The sequence below is a fragment of the Hyaena hyaena genome, unplaced genomic scaffold (assembly GCF_003009895.1).
Source record: "Hyaena hyaena isolate Hyena2069 unplaced genomic scaffold, ASM300989v1 scaffold_530, whole genome shotgun sequence".
In the NCBI taxonomy this organism is placed as follows: Eukaryota; Metazoa; Chordata; class Mammalia; order Carnivora; family Hyaenidae; genus Hyaena; species Hyaena hyaena.
Window position 1 is genome coordinate 1,298,144 of NW_024081163.1, and position 20,431 is coordinate 1,318,574.

The 20,431-nt window shown below is 38.1% G+C and overlaps 2 protein-coding genes across 3 annotated transcripts in view; one reads left to right on the forward strand and one right to left on the reverse strand.

Annotated features, from left to right (window-relative positions):
* CWC27 (CWC27 spliceosome associated cyclophilin) overlaps positions 1 to 11,740 on the reverse strand; it is a 182,767-nt gene extending 171,027 nt beyond the window's left edge. For both annotated transcript variants that reach the window (XM_039255499.1, XM_039255498.1), the window contains exons 1-2: positions 11,513 to 11,740; positions 4,321 to 4,417 (exon numbers count right to left, since the gene is read on the reverse strand). In XM_039255499.1, the coding sequence (XP_039111430.1) occupies positions 4,321 to 4,417; positions 11,513 to 11,554 (139 nt within the window). In that variant the 5' untranslated portion in view covers positions 11,555 to 11,740. The remainder of the gene's footprint in view (positions 1 to 4,320; positions 4,418 to 11,512) is intronic.
* A 281-nt stretch (positions 11,741 to 12,021) lies between these two features.
* SREK1IP1 (SREK1 interacting protein 1) overlaps positions 12,022 to 20,431 on the forward strand; it is a 43,322-nt gene continuing 34,912 nt past the window's right edge. The window contains exon 1 of the mRNA XM_039255533.1: positions 12,022 to 12,182. Within this exon, the coding sequence (XP_039111464.1) occupies positions 12,170 to 12,182 (13 nt within the window). The 5' untranslated portion in view covers positions 12,022 to 12,169. The remainder of the gene's footprint in view (positions 12,183 to 20,431) is intronic.

Sequence of the window (20,431 nt, forward strand, 5' to 3'; positions counted from 1 at the left end):
TGCAGTATAACGTTAACTATCATCCACATGCTGTACGTATAATTTTCTCATTATAAAATTAATATTATAAATTAATTCACCGTGTTGTTCTGAAGATTAAATAAGATAATGTGGATGCACCCTACAAATTTTCAAGTTCAATACAAATGTGAGGTCAAACTTTAATATTTTCACTTAAATTCTACATATTTAAATCTGCTACATGCCCCAGTCTATATCAGAAAATGATAATAATCCTTTAGGTCCATAATATGCAGCCAATCAACATTTTTTATCAGATCTGCTTTTTCAAAAGATCACTCAAACTCCCAGTATAGAGAATGGACTGGAAGGAAATGACAAGGCTGGAGTGAGAGGAAACAACTATTGTCTCAAGAGTAAACCATGCCCGTAACTTCTGCTGAGAGGCACATACTTAAGAATTCTCTAGAATAAGACTCAGAAATCTATTAGATGTGAGGGAAGGAAGATATGAAAGAGATCTTTATTATTTGAGCTTTCCAATTTTACAATTAACTAGATTACTCCTTTTTCCTATTAAATCTTTCAGTGATATTGGCTTTTTACTTTAAGCTTTTTCTTTTTATATTCCTAATTATATTCTTATTGGATGAATGAAATTATTATATATAATGAGTAGGAATTTTCTATAATTATTCTACACCATAATTTTATAATCTAACATGGCTAAAATTTCAAATTTCCGCAAAATCTCCATATCCACCATTTCTGTTTCCATGTAGCTTATTCATATCACTGCTGACTATGCATTTATAGTTGTCTTCATAGTTTACCATGTACTATAATAGATTTTGCGACATGCAGTAATGTTTATTTGACTTTCTTCTTAAATGTTTATGTAATCATTCCCATAAGTGTTGTGAAGAAAGTGATTTTCTTCAATTCATTAAGTGTGGTCATATCTTCCTGAATTTTCTTCACTATTGAAGAAAGACATTTTCATGTATCTTAAATATGAAATAAAGTTCCTATTTGGCCTCTATGGTTCTGGTATTTGCCATTATAGTTTGTATTTCTGGCTATATGGATATCAGGGTACAGTTTATCTAATTATATATCTCCTAAGTAATATATAGAAATTAACTATTGCATTTTTAAGTGATTTATGTATATTTCTTCTAGAATCTTGTATTTGTGTTTAATTTTATAAATATTATTACTAATAACTTTTTATTTATAACTCCTTTTGCTGCCTGTCTGCCCTATTTATTTTTGCCTCTTTGGGCTTTTTTTTAAACAAATATTTTAGTTTTATAAAGATATTTCTTTTAACCTTTTAATTTATACTTATGTTGGTCACTTCTAAAGAATCATTCAACTATTATTAAAGGAGGTAGGGGATAGAGATAACTGATAAAGAATAGATCTTTTTTAACTTTTTTTTATATTATTATTTTAGAGAGGGAGAGAAAGCACACATGGAGGAGAGAGGCCGAGGTTAAGAGAAGAATCTTAGGCAGGCTCTGTGCTCGGCATGGAACCCGGTGTGGGGCTCAATACAAGACCCTGGGATCATGACTCAAGCTGAAATCAGGAGTTGGATGCTCAACCAACTGAGCCACCCAGGCGCTCCAAGAATAGATCTTAAAGAGTAAAGCTAAGGTAAAATAGAAGTAAAGAAATTAATAGTCATATAAAGCATAAAAATTTGATTTTCTTAACTACTTCTCTCTGCTCCCCACTTTGTTTTGCCAACCTAAAATTTTACTCCTTCCTCATACTTCAGAGGAACCAATAAAACTACCAAAAGCAACAACCTCCCTTTGCTTCTACCTTTTTAAACCTATTTTTAAAAAATTTTATTCACTTTTAAATGTTCACCTAACTATTCTGTAAAACCTTAAATCTAAGATTAAAGCTGTGTAATTCTAGATCTTTCATTTCCACAAAAACTAAAAATGTCCCCAAGATACTAGAATGACACATTCTGAATGTGGAGTCTAAAAAGGTTAAACTCAGAACTGGAGAGTAAAATTGTGGTTGTCAGGTGCTGGCAGGTGTGAGAAATGGGGATATGTTGGTCAAAAGGTATAAATTTTCAGATATAAAATGAATAACTTCTGGGGGTTCAATGTATAACATGGCGATTATAGTTAATAATACTGTATCGTATACTTGGCAATTTGCTAAGTGAGGTGATGGATACGCTACTTAACTTGATTGTGATAATCATTCTACAGTGTGTACATATATTAAATCATCACACTTGTACACCTTTAAAAAAATCATGTTGTACAACCTAAATATATGCAATTTATATTTGTCTACAACTCCTTGATAAAGCTGGAGGAAAAAAAGCCTAAGAACTTCCCTGTGAACTACATTTTAGTTGGGCGCCATATCTGATACAGTGCTCCACCTTCCTGGTTTTTACTTACTTCCTGTTTAATTCTGGAAATCATCCCTTTTGAAGAAAATACTGATACGAATGTTACAAGATCCCGACATATCATGACTTGTTTAAATAACAGAATTAGTGAATTAAATGAGGTTCTCCAAATTATATATTTAAAACCTTGACTCTATTTGGGAGTATCTTCATCTCAGTTAGTCTTCTCAGGCTTCATTTTAGCCTTTGCAGTAATAATTCTCTCTCTTGCCTCTTCAATTAAGAGAATTGCTCTAGTTATTTTTCTTATAATTTTTCTATTCTTTTCTCTTTCTCCTTGTTTTCTTATAAAGAGGGGAATAATTTATGTTGTTCCAATTAAGTTTGATCATGACCTAACTTCAGAACTTTATTTCTTCTTCACTGTCATATTATATCCAGATGTTTTCTGTTTCTTCCATTCACCTGGTCATGGATTGTTAATTACCATTCATTCTCTCTAATGTTTTTGTACTTTCACTCTTCCCCTGTAAAATTTGAGCTTTTGAGTATTCAAAACTTCTTTCCAGAAACAAGTCTGACTTTTCTGTGTCTACTGGGTTTCTCAGCTCTGTTGATGGTTATTTGAGGCTTTTCTGACTCTCCTACCTGTCTGACTCAATTTCCTTCCTGCCTGCCATAGCAATTATTAATAATGGTCTTCACAGATGTCTTTCTCTTTTTCTTTTCTTTTTTTTTTGGGGGGGGAGGCCTGGGTATTTTTATACCTTAAATCTTTCCCTGATATTTATCTATTTGTGTAATTATTACCTATTTGAGGAACTCTGGCTGTACCCTCCTACTGGTTATATTGGATTATCTTTCACACCCTGCCTTTAACTCAAAATGCTGTTTTCTGATACCTGATTAACCTTGTGTGTTACAAATCAGGTATAACTGATTTGTCTCTACAAATCAGGTATAACTTAGAAAGGCAATGATTTGCCACCATTGGAGATATTTGAAACCATATGCAATGTATTGTCAAAGCCAACAAGTTGCAAAATTGTTTAGAATGTTTAGTTCTATAAGGGAATATTCTAAAGGAGAAAACACTCAAGTGGATGTATAATTCTGCAAAGTTTACTGAAAGAAAAATAATCACGTTGTGACTCAGTCTAAGAACAGACTAGAGACATTGATAATGACATCACTGAATCCTGGACGGAAGGCTTCATGGAGAAAGCAGAATTTTGGACAGAGATTATAAAGTGGGTAGACTTGTGAACAGTAAGGAAGAAAGAAAAAGTATTCCAAAAAAGGAGACTGAGGATATGAAAGAAGTATGAGGATATGTGTGAAAGTGGCAACAGGGAGAAACCGCTCAGGAAATAAAAATCATAGTCAACTGAAACCATATAGTTATTTACTGCAATGAAAAACAAAGTTGAAATGCTAGGAAGCTAACCTGTCTGAGGAGTCAACTACCAGATAAATAAATAAAAGGGTAAAGAGATTAAGGATGATAGAGAGAAAGACCAGGTAAAAGACAATCACAATCATGCAGGTGAAAGTCAAGGCAGTCTGGGTTAGTTATAGTTGACAGAGGGAGTTTGGAGTGGAAAAGTGATACGTAAGTTAGAGCTAAGAAGAGAGGAGTGGCTAAAATTCTACATCTGCCAGTCATTTGGAAAGAAATAACAACTGAAGAGTAAAGACAGTAGAGAACTAGGGGCAATCTTAGGGAGTACCCTTATTTAGAGGATGAAAGAAAAGAAGTGCAGAATAGGAAAGAAGATCAAACAGGATTTATTTGGCAAGATAAATTTTTCTGCTAAGGTATAACGATTTATTTGAAAGACAATCTTTATCTCCCCTATCCACTTCCTCACGTAACAACAGCTCAACACCATATCACTCATCCCAACTCCTGTCATTCATTACCACTACTTAACAGCAGACTTCAATGTTGTGGAAAGATATACTTTTACCTTCCAAACAAAGCTGAATGAAATTTCTGCAAGCTTTGGGAGCTTCTTTTGACCACAACTCTATGTCAATATCTCCAGCTGTAGTTTTCAGTAAAACCTATGGAAAGAATATAACATCATTATATTAAATTATCATTTTGGGTTGTTAATTAGTTGAATGGCTGCTCATCATGAAGCATCCATTAATGAATTTTTCATTTTAAAATTAAAATTTAAAAAATTCGCCAGGCTTTTCCTTTTATACTACAAAAATAGAACAGGGATAAGATACTCTGTTCAACAAACGGTACTGGAAAGACTGGACGGCTACATGCAAAAGAATGAAACTGGACCACTTTTCTTATACCATACATAAAAGTAAATTCAAAATGCATTAATGACCTAAATGTGAGACTTGAAGCCATAAACCTCCTAGAAGAAAAGGCAGACAATAATTTCTTTGACATTGGCATTAGCAACATTTTTCTAGGTATGTCTCCTCAGGCAAGAGCAACAAAAAGAAAAATAAACTATTGAGATTATACCAAAATAAAAAGCTTCTGCATAGCAAAGGTAATGATCAGCAAAACAAAAAGACAACCTAATGAATGGGAGAAGATATTTGCAAATGATATATCTGATAAGGGGTTAATACAAAAAATATACAGAATTTATACAACTCAATACCAAAAAAAAAAAAAAAAAACCAACCTGATTAAAAATGGGTAGAGGACCTGAATAAACATTTTCCCAAAGACATAGAGATGGCTAAAAGACACATGAAATGAGGCTCAACATTAATTACCAATGCAAATCATCAAGGAAATGCAAATCAAAACCACAACGAGATTACCACCGTAGACCTTTCAGAATAGCTAGAATCAGAAGAATAAGAAATAACAAATGTTGTCAAGAATGTGGAGAAAAAGGAAGCCTCATGCACTGTTGGTGAGAATGCAAACTGGTGCAGCCACTGTGGAAAGCAGTACAGAGGTTACTTAAAAAATTAAAAATAGAATTACCATATGATTAATTCCACTACTGAGTATTTACCCTAAGAAAAAAACCCCACTAATTTGAAAAGATATAAGCAACCCTATGTTTACGGCAGCATTATTTACAATAGCCAAGATATGGATACAACCCAAGTGTCCATCCATAGATGAATGGATAAAGAAGACATGGAATACAGTGTGAATATGTATGTATATACCTATATACATATACATCACACACATAGCAATACAGTATTACTCAGCCATAAAAAGAATGAAATCTTGCCATTAGCAGCAACATGGATGGACATAGATGTTACAATAATGCTAAGTGAAACGAGTCAGACAATACCATATGTTCTCACACTACGTGGAGTTTAAGAAACAAAACAAAGAAAAAAGACAAACTGCAGGCTCTTAAAAACTAAGAACAGGGGCGCCTGGGTGGCTTAGTCGGTTAAGCGTCTGACTTTCACTTAGGTCATGATCTCGCGGTTCGTGGGTTCGAGCGCCGCGTCGGGCTCTGTGCTGACTGCCAGCTCAGAGCCTGGAGCCTGTTTCGGTCTGTGACTCCCTCTGTCTCTGACCCTCCCCTGCTCACGCTGTCTCTCTCTCTCCTAGAAATAAATAAAACATTAAAAAAAAAATTATTAAAAAAAAAAAAAACTAAGAACAAACTGGTGGTTGTCAAAGGGGAGGTTGGGTTGAGACAAATAAAAGAGATTAAGAGTACATTTATTTTGATGACAGTGAAAATTGTACAGAATTGTTGAATCATACCATTCACCTGAAACTAATAGAACTCTGTATGTTAATTACACTTCAATAAAAATATTCATTAAGTACCAGTCATTATACATTTATATCTTTCAACTTTTTTTTACTGTTTATTTATTTTTGAGAGAGAAAGAAAGACAGAATGTGAGCGGGGGAGGGGCAGAGAGAGAGGGACACACAGAATCAGAAGCAGGCTCCAGGCTCTGAGCTGTCAGCACAGAATCTGCAGGGCTCAAACTCACGTTTGAGATCGTGATCCGAGCTGCGATCGTACTGCGAGATCGTGATCCGAGCTCAAGTCAGATGCTTAATTGACTGAGCCACCAGTCACCGCTACATTTATATCTTCCAAATAGCAACTTCAGAAATAATTTATGATTTAAGACAAAATAGCATATACCTTTCTTAATCAGAAAAACATTCATTTAAGAATCAATCATTCAAATTTGCTTTAAGAAAGTTTCTTGCAGCTCTTCTTCCAATAAGATTGGTATAGCAAATTAAGAAATTAAAGAACAAGGAACCCATGAAATTGTGACACTATAAGACAATTTTACATCTTTTTATATACAAACTCATTCAAGATCATGCAATTCCTAATTTACAACAAAACATTCTTAATCTAATTCTGGGTTGTATATTACTAAAATGCTATGTTTTAAAATCACAGTCTACAGTAGATGGAATCCTTTCATAGCCTTCTTTCTACCAGCTCATGAAGTCAAGGCCTTCTAACTGGCTCAGCATGAAACTATGCCCAAAAGAAATACTCTATCATGACAAATCAACCCAACAGGATTCTCATTTTCTTGGGAGTTATATACTTGGGATGCAAACTGACTAGCTGAATAACTTTCTCCATTGTATCCATAGCAGTAGGTAATACCTTCTGATTTTCCATGAAAACTGGCGTCCATCCAAATCTTAAAGACAATGTCCTGTCCGACCTATTGTCCCCTGGTATACTTGAAATAAAACACCACTGTTAAATGGAACCTTGACATGTCTTTCCTTCTTTACAACTCTAATACAGGGATCTCCAACTTTTCCAAAGTGTGCACCACTATTAGTGAAGAGGAAAAGGGAAATGGGAAGGGACGTAAGGAACTGGATGGAACAGAGTCCTCAGATATGTACATTTAAATACACGTAGTACTATATTACTCTAGTACTGAAAAAGTCACAGAAGATAAACATTTCAAAGCATTACATAAAAACAGTATTTTAAGGGGCGCCTGGGTGGCTCAGTCAGTTAAGCGTCTGACTTTGGTTCAGGTCATGATCTCATGGTTCATGGGTTTGAGCCCCGTGCTGGGCTCTGTGCTGACAGCTAGCTCAGAGCCTGGAGCCTGTTTCAGATTCTGTGTCTCCCTCTTTCTCTCTGACCCTCCCCTGCTCATGCTGTCTCTCTCTCTCTCTCTCAGAAATAAATAAAAACATAAAAAAACCCAGTATTTTAAAATATTTCTTAGTTTATTCTTCTTATCCAGTGTTATAATGAATCTTAAAAAAAAAAAAAAACAACACAGCTTTACTGACATATAACTCATGTACCAAACAATTCATGCTTTTAAAGCACTTGTTAGTATAATCCAGACTTAGGCAACCACCACCACAACCTAATTCCATATTTCATCATCCCCAAAAGAAACCCTGTAACCCATTAGCAATCACTCCCTATTTCCTCCTACTCATAGGCCCTGGCAAACACTAATCTACTTTATGTATCTATGAATTTGCTTACTGAATGTTTCATATAAATGGAATCATACAGTGGGTGGGTTTTGTATCTGGCTTCTTTCACTGAATATAATGTTGCTTTCAATTTGTAGAGATTCATCTTCCTGTTCTACCCACTTGCTTTTAAACGTCTTGAAAATCACAATGGCTTTATATTCTTACTGATAAATATGTTGAGGCACAACATACACTTAAGACAGAGTTCACCATTAACAACAATAAAGAGAAACCCATATTTCAAATAATTTTCATAATAATTTCTAATTTTTTTACATACATCCCATGTTGAGGCATCAGGTCTATCATTTTCTTATGGTATGCATATGTTTACATTATTAATATTACTTTCAATATTAAATTTGTGAGGGCTGGTCTAGTTAATCCAGACAACAATGAAATGTAAATCCATTTCACAAGGCATTAGGAAAAATTACATCATTACATATAAGAAGTGACTGAGTAACTGAATGTATATGTTCCTTTTTATATATAAAACATTACTTTAAAAAAAAATTTTAACATTTATTTATTTTTGAGTGACAGAGAGCCAGAGTGTGAGCAGGGGAGGGGCAGAGAGAGAGGGACACACAGAATCAGAAGCAGGCTCCAGGCTCTGAGCTGTCAGCACAGAGTCCGATGCGGGGCTTGAACCCACAAACTGTGAGATCATGACCTGAACCGAAGTCGGACACTCAACCGACTGAGCCACCCAGGTGCCCCTAAAACATTACTTTTAAACGAACTAAGGAAAAGATAAATGCAAGTAGAAGCATTTAGCTTTTCTCTTTACATCTCATGGATGCAAAGTCCCTGAATTGTGCACTCACTTGTTTAGAAACCACTAGTCTAAAGAATAAACTAATGCATACCATCTCTCCCTTTACAGGTTCTGGAATCAGCTGCTCCAATTCCAACACTGACTGAGCCTTGTACTTACAAAGGGTAAGAAAGTTTTTTACTTTGGACATGATATCTAACATACTTTTGACTCAACTTTCTAATCTAAAAATAGGGACAATAATATCCCCATAGGTTTGTTGTGAGGACAAAATGGTTCATTAAACACAGACCACTTAGAACATTACCTGACAAATAGTAAATGTTCAAAAAATGGTAGCTATTATGGTTGTAATTATTCTTCTTCTACACTTTTTTTGGCCAGTCAACTTATACCTAGTAAAAAGAAGGCATACCTTCCTTACCAGAGTTTGTTAATCTTTCCACTGCTAAGCTACTGAATTTAAAAAGAAGGCACATGGCTCCTTCCTCCATATATTTCTTTTGGCCATCACTACTTTGTCTGGTATTGGTGGCTCCTGTCTTAAAGATCCAAAATAAGGCAATACTTTGATAATAAAATGTTTCTTTTTTTATTTTTTTTAATGTTTTTATTTATTTCTGAGAGAGAGAGAGAGAGAGAGAGAGAGAGAGCATGAGCAGGGGAGAGCCAGAAAGAGAGGGAGACACAGAATCTGAAACAGGCTCCAGGCTCTGAGCTAGCTGTCAGCACAGAGCCCAGTGTGGGACTTGAACCCACAAACCGTGAGATCATGACCTGAACCAAAGTCGGACGCTTAAATGACTGAGCCACCCAGGTGCCCCAAAGTGTTTCTTTTAAAAAAAAAAACTTTTAATGTTTACTTTATTTTATTTTATCTTATTTTTTTGAGAGAGACAGAGCATGATTGGGAGAAAAGCAGAGAGAGAGGGAGACACAGAATCAGAAGCAGGCTCTAGGCTCTGAGCTGTCACAAGACAGAGCCCAACACAGAGTTCAAACTCATGAGCCATGAGATCATGGAGCCACAATAAATGTTTATTCTTAAGAAACATTTTACTGGGGCACCTAGGTGGCTCAGTTGGTTAAGTGTCTGACTTCATTTTGGCTCAGGTCATGATCCCAGGGACACAGGATCAAGTTCCATGTCAGGCTCTGTGCTGGGCATGGGGCCTTCTTAGGATTCTCTCTGTCCCTCTCTCTGTTCCTCCCCTCCTCACTCATGAGTTCTCTCTCTCTCAAAAAAAAAGAGAATGTATATTAATATGCAATTTAAATTGAGTGATCCTAATACACAGAAATTTCATCTTGAGAGGAGAAGGACAGTTCTATAAAGGGGCACATTTCTGTGCATCATCTTCAGAGGTCAGAGGTACCGCAAACCACAGCACAACTTGTAGACAACCACTGATATGATAAGTTAGTTTCTTCCCAACTTGATACTATTCTCTTGGAAGGGAAGAATTTTGTCCCATTTATTCTGAATATCTCTTCATCCTTTTAGTAACTAATGCAGCATTTGATAGCACAGGCACTAAATAAACATTCACTAAGCAAATATATTATATCTGTTTAAATTCTTTCCAGGCCCAAATTCTTGCCATGTGCTCTCTATGGTACAGACTTTTGAAGCTTTAATGTCCTCATCTGGCCTGTTGAAAAAAAAAAATCCCCAACTGTGTTTGAAGGAAACTTTGGCTATCCCTGATGTTCTCTGTAAGCCCAATTCTGTTTCAGAAGGACAATATTTTTTTTTTTTTTAGTTTATTTATCTTGAGAGAGAGAGTGAGAGAGAATCCCATGGCAGCAGCACGCTGAGTACAAAGACTGACATGGGGCTCAATCTCACAACTGTGAGATCATGACCTGAGCAAAAACCAAGAGTCAGACAATTAACTGAGCCATCCATGTGCTCACAGAAAGACAGTATTTATCACAGTTTGCATGTACTTATTTGCATGATTATTTGATGAATGAATATTTCACTCAACTGACCTCTTGATAGTAGGAACAATGCTGGTTTTTCTTTCCTTTGTATCCCTAAAACCTTAGCATAGAGGTTGGTGTTGGAGCTAGTTGCTCAATAAATGTTTGTTGAATAAAAGATCTCCTGTTCAAGCATGTATCTTTGTTAAAGCTTTTCCTCTTTTTGACCATGTCAAATCTTCCTCCAGAGTAAAGTAACTAAATCTTCCCTTGACCAGCAGCATATAACCTCAAACTCACTGATACTTAATACTTTAACTTAAGAGAAATACAGTATTAATTCATCAATTCATTCATTCAATCAGTATATATTTGAACTCCTCCTGCCATGTGTCAAGCCCCCAGCGCAGAGCCCAACGGGGGCTCGAACCTAGGAACCACCTGAGCGTAAGTCGAACGCTTAACCGACTGAGCCACCACCCAGGCGCCCCTAGACTCCTCCCTCGATAAGCATGGACTGGTTTTTCTTTACCTGCCTGCCTCCCAAACAAAACCATAAGCTCTTCTAGGGCAACAACTGGGCCTTATCCATCCATCTTTGTGTCTCCAGCACTTAGTACACTGCCTGGTGAATAGCAGGCGTTCAATAAATGATTGTAGAATGAATGGCGAAACAGCGATTTACAAGTTAAGGGGTGGAAAAAGTCACAATTTTAAATATAATTAGGTTTCAACCTAAGGCCCTAAAAAACGCTTACATGTGTTAGGCTGAAACAAGAAATGGGGCCAGGCACTGGAGAAATCTCCATTTGAGGACTTTCTCAAAGTATTTGCTGAGAGGTGTCAAGAGATGGTTTTTGAGGCCATCCTGTCCAGAGGCAGGAGTAAAAGACAAGACATTTTGTGATTTTTTTTTTCTAATCATAACGCCCCAGAACTCCCTTAATGGGTGAGGTACCACTTTGAGGAGCCCAGGTACCCTGGTTGGGACTCTCACCTTCCCGTTGGTGGGAGGCTCCTGGATGTAGATGTTGCTCATCCTGCTCAGTGCTCAGGGCTCCGCTCCTTCTTGGGAATGAGAACGGAGGGCCGATCACTAAAGCAGTCCACCTATCAGTACACGTCTCCTTCAATCGGGTGGTCGCGGAAAGCTCCAGTTTGTCAAGGTCCCCAAGTGAGCGGCACCAAGCACTACCTTTTCCCAAAACTAGTCCCTCACGGAGGCCGCCATGTTGCTCCTGGGACTGAGCACCGCTAATCCTGAGAAGGGGGGTTCCAATGGTCTCCAGGAAACGAAAAAAAGATTATTAAGCACCTACAGATTAACTTAGTTTGTTTTACAATTTTTAGTAAACTATATATAAATGTTGGTGTTGTTTAGTTCAGTACATACGTCTGCAGGTTTCATTCACCCCCACCCCCGGGCTGGCAGCAATGGTTCGGACCATGTGTGTTCTGTAATATGACTCCCCTGGAAACGGCGTCAATGTTACTTGGTTCCGCTACCGCCAGAGGCCTTCCCCGGCTGGCAGGGAAGTCCGGCGGCGCTGGTAGGAGGTAGAGGCCAACCTCGCCGTTTGTGGTCCTCGCGGCAGGCTGGAGGCGAGCGTACTCTCGAAAGCCTACGGCTCCTGCGACCCCTCTTACCAGCTCCATGGCAGTCCCAGGTGAAGACCGACGGCACGGCCCCTGGGTCTAGGCGAGGAAGGGAGTGGGTAGGGTAGGTTGGGGTGCGCTGGGGTAGGGAGTAGCGCCCATGGTGATTAGGCGGCGGCGTTAAAATTAACAGGTTCGTTTCTTCTACATGAAAAAGTTTACACTCCAGAAATAATCTCTGAAGGAAAGGAGGAAGACAGAAGCTAGCTCCCCCGCCTCAGCTAAGCTCCACCTGTGCTGGAAGGATTACAGGGAAAGTGTTCGGTGGGGGGAAGTGGGGGAGGAGGGGCAGTAACTGTAGGCCTAGGGAGTAGCCGAGAAAAACCGACCTAACTCTGGGATGGCTCGAAAACAGAATTGAGGTACAGACGCTAGACCCACCCCAGGATCCAGAGGCACTGTTGGTAGTGGAAGTCCTGGGGACGAAACTGGCGCCCCGGGTGCTCCTCTCCGTTCCTACTGTATGGAGTTCTCTCTGTGGCCGTGGACCAGTCGCTTTACTCCCAACTCTGGGCCTCATTTTGTGCATTCGAAAAAGAAGGAGATTTGTTTCTTCATGTCTGTGGTTTCTTACAGCGCGCAGATTCTGTATCCACTGAGTACCTACCTAAAAACAATGCACCCTACGAAATGAGCGCTTCAAAGATTTCCTGTCCACAACGACCCGCTTAGTTGGAAGTCCTAGTCCGGGAGGGCATCTCCTTAAATCAGCTCTGCGACCGTGTGTTCGGAAGAACACTGGTTGTAGGAGATATTTTGAGAATTATACCCCCACCCTAGCCTCTCAAACACACACACCTTGGAGGTTCACAGTGCACTTCATTGAATGAAAGGCTCTGAGAAGTGCTGTGGTTCAGAAGCCCTAACTTTGTTTTAACCTGCCCTTCCCAGTATTATCTGACCGTGTCTATTCTGTGGCAGCCTTTCCTGAACTGTATTTTACAGATAGCTGTTAGAGGACTATTGCACTTTTGTAGCTACTGCAGTTTTGGGAGCAGGGAGGATTGTGGGAGAGGAAAGATACGTTCTTTCATCCACAGAACCATGTCTTTTAAGGGCGTGCTAGCCAATATGCTAGGCATTGGGAATATAGTAGTGAGCAAGAGAGTGAGTTGCTCCTCACACAGAACTTAGAATTTAGCAATGAAGAGGAAGTACCAGAAAGTCAGACAAATGCATGGCAGGAAAAATACAGAGCCTTCAGGAGCACATCTAAGGGAAGACAGAAGGGCTTTCCAGAGAATGTGGCCTTTAGGATAAGTCCTGAAGGGTTGCAGGGGGGCGCGGGTTGGATTGGTGGGCGGGGAAGTTGCAGCCACAGGGATGTGTAAATGAAGAGGAAATAAAAGCTGTTCCCAATAGATGGAACTCCTAATACAAGCAGGGAGAGAAGTAAGAAATTAACTGGAGAATTAATAACAGTAGCTAATATTTACTATGTATCCGATGTGTCTCACACTGTGTCAAGCCATGGTGTTTGATCTCAGTTAACATTCACCTCCACAGTGTGAGATAAGTACTAATATTTTCATTTTATAGATGAAGATACTGAGCGACAAAGAAATTAAGTGACTTGCTTGTTCAGGGGTAGCTTGTAAGTGACAGGACAGTCTGGCTCTTCTAGTCCCCATGCACTTATTCATCTTGCCGTGTAGTGCAATTTGCAAGGTGGTTTCCAGCTCTTAAAGGACCTTGGAAGCCATGACAGATAGTTTGGATATTTTCCCAAGGATCATAGGAAGCCATTTAAGCATTTTTAAATAGATTCATGTTTTGGGGACATCATTCTGGCTCCACAGTGGATTGGAAGGATGCTAGTTTGGAGTTAAAGTCACCAGTTAGGAGTAATTTCTGGTAAGTTATTATGATGCCTCAGATATGGTCTTGGAAGGGAGAGAAGCCCGTAGATGGGAGACACATTTTTGCTGGTAGAATGACTAGGAATCAGTAGGTAAGACAAGAAGTGAGGTATACTTGGGTTTCACTGTTAGGCAGTTGGGTGGGTCTCTTTACTAACACCTGAGAAGCAGCAGGTTTTAGGGGGATGATGATAATTTCAGTTTGGTGTTTATGTTGAGGTGTAGTCAGATATACAAATGGAAATATCTCATGGACAGTAAGAGATAAAATTTGTAGCTTAGGAGAGAAGCCAGAGTGTCATCGCCGCATGAAGTAGGAGTTAAATGGCTGTGTTAGCAGTGTAGGGTGTGAAGGGAGGCTCTGTGGCTGAAGCCTGGAGAATATCAACATGTAAGGAGCTAGCAGAGAAAGGCCAGTGTGCCGGGTAGCTTGTCTAGGCTTCCTGATACTTTAGATCAGCCCTGGTGATCTTTGCACCACACGGCTCCATCCAGAGTTGACCTGCCATCACTGTTGGTTTTATTACTTGAGCAAGCCTTTTGAGCACCCACATGGTATAGACACTTAAAAGGACACAGGATCACAGCTTGTGTCCTCATAAAAGTTAAGTCTAGTTACGACAATGAGCTACTTGAGAAAGGAAAGAAGTGATTTTTTTTTTGTAAAAGTCCTTATTGAAATTACTCTAAATGTAACCCAGTGTTACAGACAGGTTAACTTTCTTCCAATTCATAGTAATGCTCAAAGTGTAATAATCTTAAATTGTGTCATTAAGCTCAATAGTGAGACATGGATAAACTGTTTAAACCCACCAAAAATTGAGATAATTGGCATGACAGCACTGTAAGAGCACAATGCAAGTACCATCAGAAAATATAAATACAGAAAATGTTAGGATAATTTCTTGGATGATTGAACCAGGTAGTGTATTAAAAATAGGGCTCAAAGACAGGTATTATGTTATGCTCTTTTATTTTTAGGTATAATGCTCATAAGGATTCAGCATGGCATTTCTTTGGTTGTCTTGCTAGTGATTATTATAAAATATGACTCTAAAGTGATGAGACTGCTTTCCACAAATGAAATTCAGCCTCTTCTATTTTATGGTTGCCTATTTCAGCTGTTTTTCCACAGCATTGAGCGTAAGCGTACACCATTACGTAGGCAACACAATGAAATGTGCACTTCTTTAGGAAAATCATAGACTCTTAGTTGTCATTTTAAAAATAACATTTAAATACAGGTTCCAGTGAGGTTTACTTTCTTTTAAAAATTGCTTTTCCCACTCACAGTTGTTGAAACTGGTTCTGACACTCATGTTAATGATGCATCGTTCCCTATGAAGAGTTGACCTGGCTCAAGGGGCAGTGTATGTTACTGTTGTGGTTGGCACAAAAACCCTTTTTCTCTCATTCAGTGAAATCTGTATAGCCAAGATAGGAAATTTTCTGTAGCCAAAAAACACATTCCTATAATATCTTAGTAAGAGAAGAATTCTGAATTACAATGCATCCGATTTCTTTTCACTTCTAAAACTATACTGCTCGTAATGTCTTTTCTTTCTAGTCTGTGCTGCACATTGCTGCTGAGATAATTTTCCTAAACTATATATCTGATCCTCTCATTTGTAGGGGGCAAGTATTTAGTTCTTGACCCCCACTGTAAATTTTATGTTTCTCTTCAAGCCGCTTTCGCAAGGCTCATTGTCCTTGGTTCTGTAATGAGGGGGTTGATGGCCAAGCTTTCTCTCCCTCTGAACTGTTGGGATGCCAGAACCCCCCCTTCTCTCCTGGAGTAAAGTACATATTCCTAAGCCTGGCCAAATCACCCTTGCTACTCTTTCCTCCCACCCTTCTTCTCATGCATTCTACAGTCTTCTGACTTGACCAACTATTCCCAGAACCTCTCGTGTACCATTCTACCTACATGCTTTTGTTACCACTGTCCCTTCTTTACTGTCTATGTGTACCTCTGGGAAGCTTTCCTGATCTCTCAGTTCTTCCTGCTTAGCAGTAGAGCTCTGTGTTTTTTACAGTAGTACGTTCTAGCATGTATTATAGCTGTGGGTGCGTGGTCCTAGATAACGTAGTATATTGTAGTTTCCTTTAGTGTAGGGACTTTATTCATCTTTATGGCTTCTCTAACATTCATTTCAGAGCTAAGCCCATAATAGATAATAATAAGTAATAATGTTGAGGGTTGATCACTAGAATTGTTGCTGAGAAGAATCTAGTACTAAAGTTAACAGACTAAACAGTAATTGTGATTCTGTTTCATTGGTTAATTCATATTTCCACATCTCTTCTTAAACTGGTAATACTTCTACCATTTTTCCCTTCGTGGGTTATTTATATTTTGAGGCAAGTGGATGAAAGCATTTTATACATTGACTTCAATGCTAGCTCTTTCATGTCAGTAACTTATTTATTTTTATTTTAGAGAGAGAGAGAGTTGGGCAGATAGAAAGAGAGAAAGAATGTTAAGTAGGCTCCTTGCTGAGGATAAATCCCAACACAAGGTTTGATCCCATAACCCAGAAATCATGCCCTGAGCCGAAATCAAGAGTCATAGGCTCAACCAGCAGAGCCACCTAGTCCCTCCCCTGTCAGTAGTTTAAAATAAGCAATTCGTTGATTTACTTTTATCTCCCCTTTTGAGGATCAAATGATTGTGAAGGCATTTTTAACTAAAGGGGAGGACATCTGCTGTTTCAAAATGTTTACCTCAAGGATCTACTTTTTAAAAATTTTATAAATTTATTTTGAAAGAGAGAGCGGAGAGGGAGAGAGAAAACGAGTGGAGCAGAGAAAGAGGGAGAGAGAATCCCAGGCAGGCTCCATGCTATCAGTGCAGAGCCCAACCGGCCATGAGATCATGATCTGAGCTAAAGTCAAAGGTCAGAAACTTAAATGACTGAGCCACTCAGGCTCAGGTGATCCATGAAGGATCTCCTTTAACCTATTTTTTAAATTCACAGAGAATTAAAGTAAAATACTTGAGGATCCCCAAAAAGGATTGTATCTATGAATTGTTAATATAAAGCAGCAGAAAAGTTTAAGTATTTAGAGTTTTACTTTGCATTCAGTTTTAGCAGAATACATATTATATGGATATTTGTATCTATATGGTATATAAAATCTGGCTGCAATATGAATTTTAAAAACAGAATAAAATTGAAGTTATCTTTAAGGGTTCCCAAATTATGATAAAACTATAATGGAGTAACTAAATATAAAACTTAAAGTGTTAGAAAGCTTAAAAGGGACTAATCTAATCCAGTTGAATCTAGATAATTAAAAATGAAAAGAATGGACAGAAGTGATTATAATGGCTAATTAAAAAAGAAAACTTAAATTTAAATACTTATAGAAAATATTCTAATGTAAAGAAAACACTGACAGGCTTCCCCAAATCTAAAATAGACGGTAAGCAGGGAGGGAGGCAAACCATGAGAGACTCTTGAATGCTGAGAACAAACTGAGGACTGGTGGGGGTGGGAGAGAGGGGAAGGGGGGTGATGGGCATGGAGGAGGGCACTTGTGGGGATGAGCACTGGGTGTTATATGGAAACCAACTTTACAATAAACTATTTTTTAAAAAATAAATGGGTGATGGGCATTAAGGAGGACACTTGTGATGGGCACTGGGTGTTGTATTTAAGTGATGAATAAATAAATTCTACCCCTGAAAAAATAAAATAAAATAAAATAAAATAAAATAAAATAAAATAAAATAAAAGACAGTAAAAGGAAAATATAATATCAGATCCCAAAATTACTGTTAAAGTTCCCAGTGACTAAATTGTTGACTTGGAAACATAGGTGATGTGAAATTTAAACAAAATAAATTTAGGCCAATAGTCTGTCTTGCCACACCTCTAGGGGCCACTGAATAACCAGTGGCATCTGCTGGGGACACTACCACGGCATCCCTTTTGCTTACGTTCTCATATTTTCTCCCTTTGATCATTGTCCCTGGATTTTTGTCTTCTCTAACCTCCGTCTTTTCCTTCTTTGCAGACTGTTTTCTTCCCTTTATGCTAACTGCTGTTACACAAGTGTAATTTACATGTTGAAATAAAATACACATTACAAATGTATAGCTTGAAGAATTATAGATAGATAGATTTTATATAGTTCCATCACCCTAGAAAGGTCCCTTGTGCCTCTGTCATTTCCCCTTCCCCTGCCTAAATAATCATTATTTTTATTTCAGTTATCCTTCTTAATTTTATTCCTGTTCTTCCACTGCCTATCATTCTTCAGATGAACCAGTAATACTGCAGACACTATCTAGTTTAATAGCTGGCAACTGGGAGCAAAAGAAGTTCTTGATTCCCAAGTGCTAAAGTATTTTCTTAAGTTTCTGACCTCAAACAACAGCATTTGTTGAAGACATCTAGGGAATCTGCACCATACCTAGCAGTGAATTGTATACAGAATTGTCTGGCATGTTCTGGAATCTAGAGAAATTGACATTCTCTACTTCTTTAAGTTACTGGGAGGTAAAAAGCCAGTTGTTACCCATGCCCTTCCCCACCATTCAAGTTGTTTGACAGTTTTCTAGATCCAGAGTAAGCCCTTGCTAGTTTTTAACAAATAAAGAAATAAAGACCTCTAAAATTTGTTCCTCAAACCATCAGTTAATAAAGTTTTATTGTAAATCTGTAATGTAGCTTCCCTGAAGAATTTACATGTGCACAACAGCACCTCTTCTTAGCATTGGGTTTGTGGAAGGTTTTTGGTTTGGTTTTTAGGAAGGTAATTCATCCACATGTTTCAGATTTAAAAATTTCTTTTAATGCTTATTCATTTTTGAGAGACAGAGTATAAGTGGAAGAGGGGCAGAGAGGGAGACACAATCTGAAGCAGGCTCTAGGCTCTGAGCTGTCAGCACAGAGCCCAACGTGGGGCTCGAACTCATGAACCGTGAGATCGTGATCTGAGCAGAAATCAATTGTTTAACTGACTGAACCACCCAGGCGGCTTTACATGTTTCAGAAGGTGTATAGTGACATATTTCTCACCCTTTTCTACCCCTGGAGGCCGTTCTCCATTTTCCAGGTCACTAATATATGTCCTTACAGAGATATTTTTTGTATATCTCTGTTTATCTGTTAATAAAATCTATATGTAATTGGTATTTTATCTGTATCTAATCTCTTTTCATACAAATGACAACATACCGTAAGCACTGTTCTATACCTTGCTTTTTTCTTTATATCTTAGAGATCATCAGAGAACATTAAATAAAGACTAACCATAATTTATTTATGTCTAAATTATTTCTACTCTTACTATTACAAATGATGGTGTAGTGAATAGCTTTGTACATAAGTTGGTATGTACTTGTGCAAGTAAATTGAGAAGATTAATTCTCCGATGTGCAAGTGCTAGGTCAGAGTAGTATGTACATTTATAGTTCTAATAGATTTTGTCAGCTTGCTTTCCATAGAGGTGGTATTGATTTACAGTGCTATTCAGTACTGTATTAGAGTGTGTCTCCCCCAAATTCTCTTCAACTCTTTCGATCTTTGGTACTCTGGTAAGTGAAAATAGAATCTCAGTATAGATTTTAAGGTAGATTTCGTGTATTATGAATAAGGCTGAGGATCTCCATGTTTTCAACTTGTTTCTGTTTCTGTGAGCTTTCTCTTCAGCTCCTTGGCTGAGTTGTTTTTTGTTTGTTTGTTTTCCTGTTGTTTCTTGGTCTTTTTCATAATGATTTTCTGGGTTTTATACGGTAAGGATAATTACCCTTTATTGGTGCTATGAGTTGCATGTATTTCTTCCTCTATTTTCTTGTGTCTTTTGAGTTTGATTTTGGTGGTATTTGTCAATTTTTTTTATGTAGGAAATTTTATAAGTTTTTATTCAGTGGCCTTGGGATTGTAGGTCATAATTACATAGGAGCATTTTGAGGGAGCCAGGCTCTGTTACTCTGAACAGCATTAGCAAACTTTAAAGAGGAGTGGCACAAAGAACAGCATGAGCACCTAAGCTGGGGAGATGGATAACTTCTAATTGGAGCAATAAGGACCTTTCAGTATCACCTTGCTATTCATTTTGACATGAATCTGGAGCACCATTGTATCAGCAGAGTTCTTGTTCCAAACAATAGACGCTGACTAGTTAATTGAAGCAGAAAGGAAAGATATCAAAGTGCTCACAGAATCTAAACAAAAGCTAGATAACAAGGCTTGAAAAATAGACAAGACCAAGGACACCCATAGCCAGGGTCCTGCACAGTCCCAGACCTGGTTAGGACTGCTGCTGTCTGTGACATCACTGCCACTAGAAACTGGATCTTGACAGGAGAGTGAATGAACTGTCCCCACTTCATTGTGTTACTTGTCCCAGATATCTTTGTTAGAGGCGTCAGACTCAGTGTCTTAGGTAGA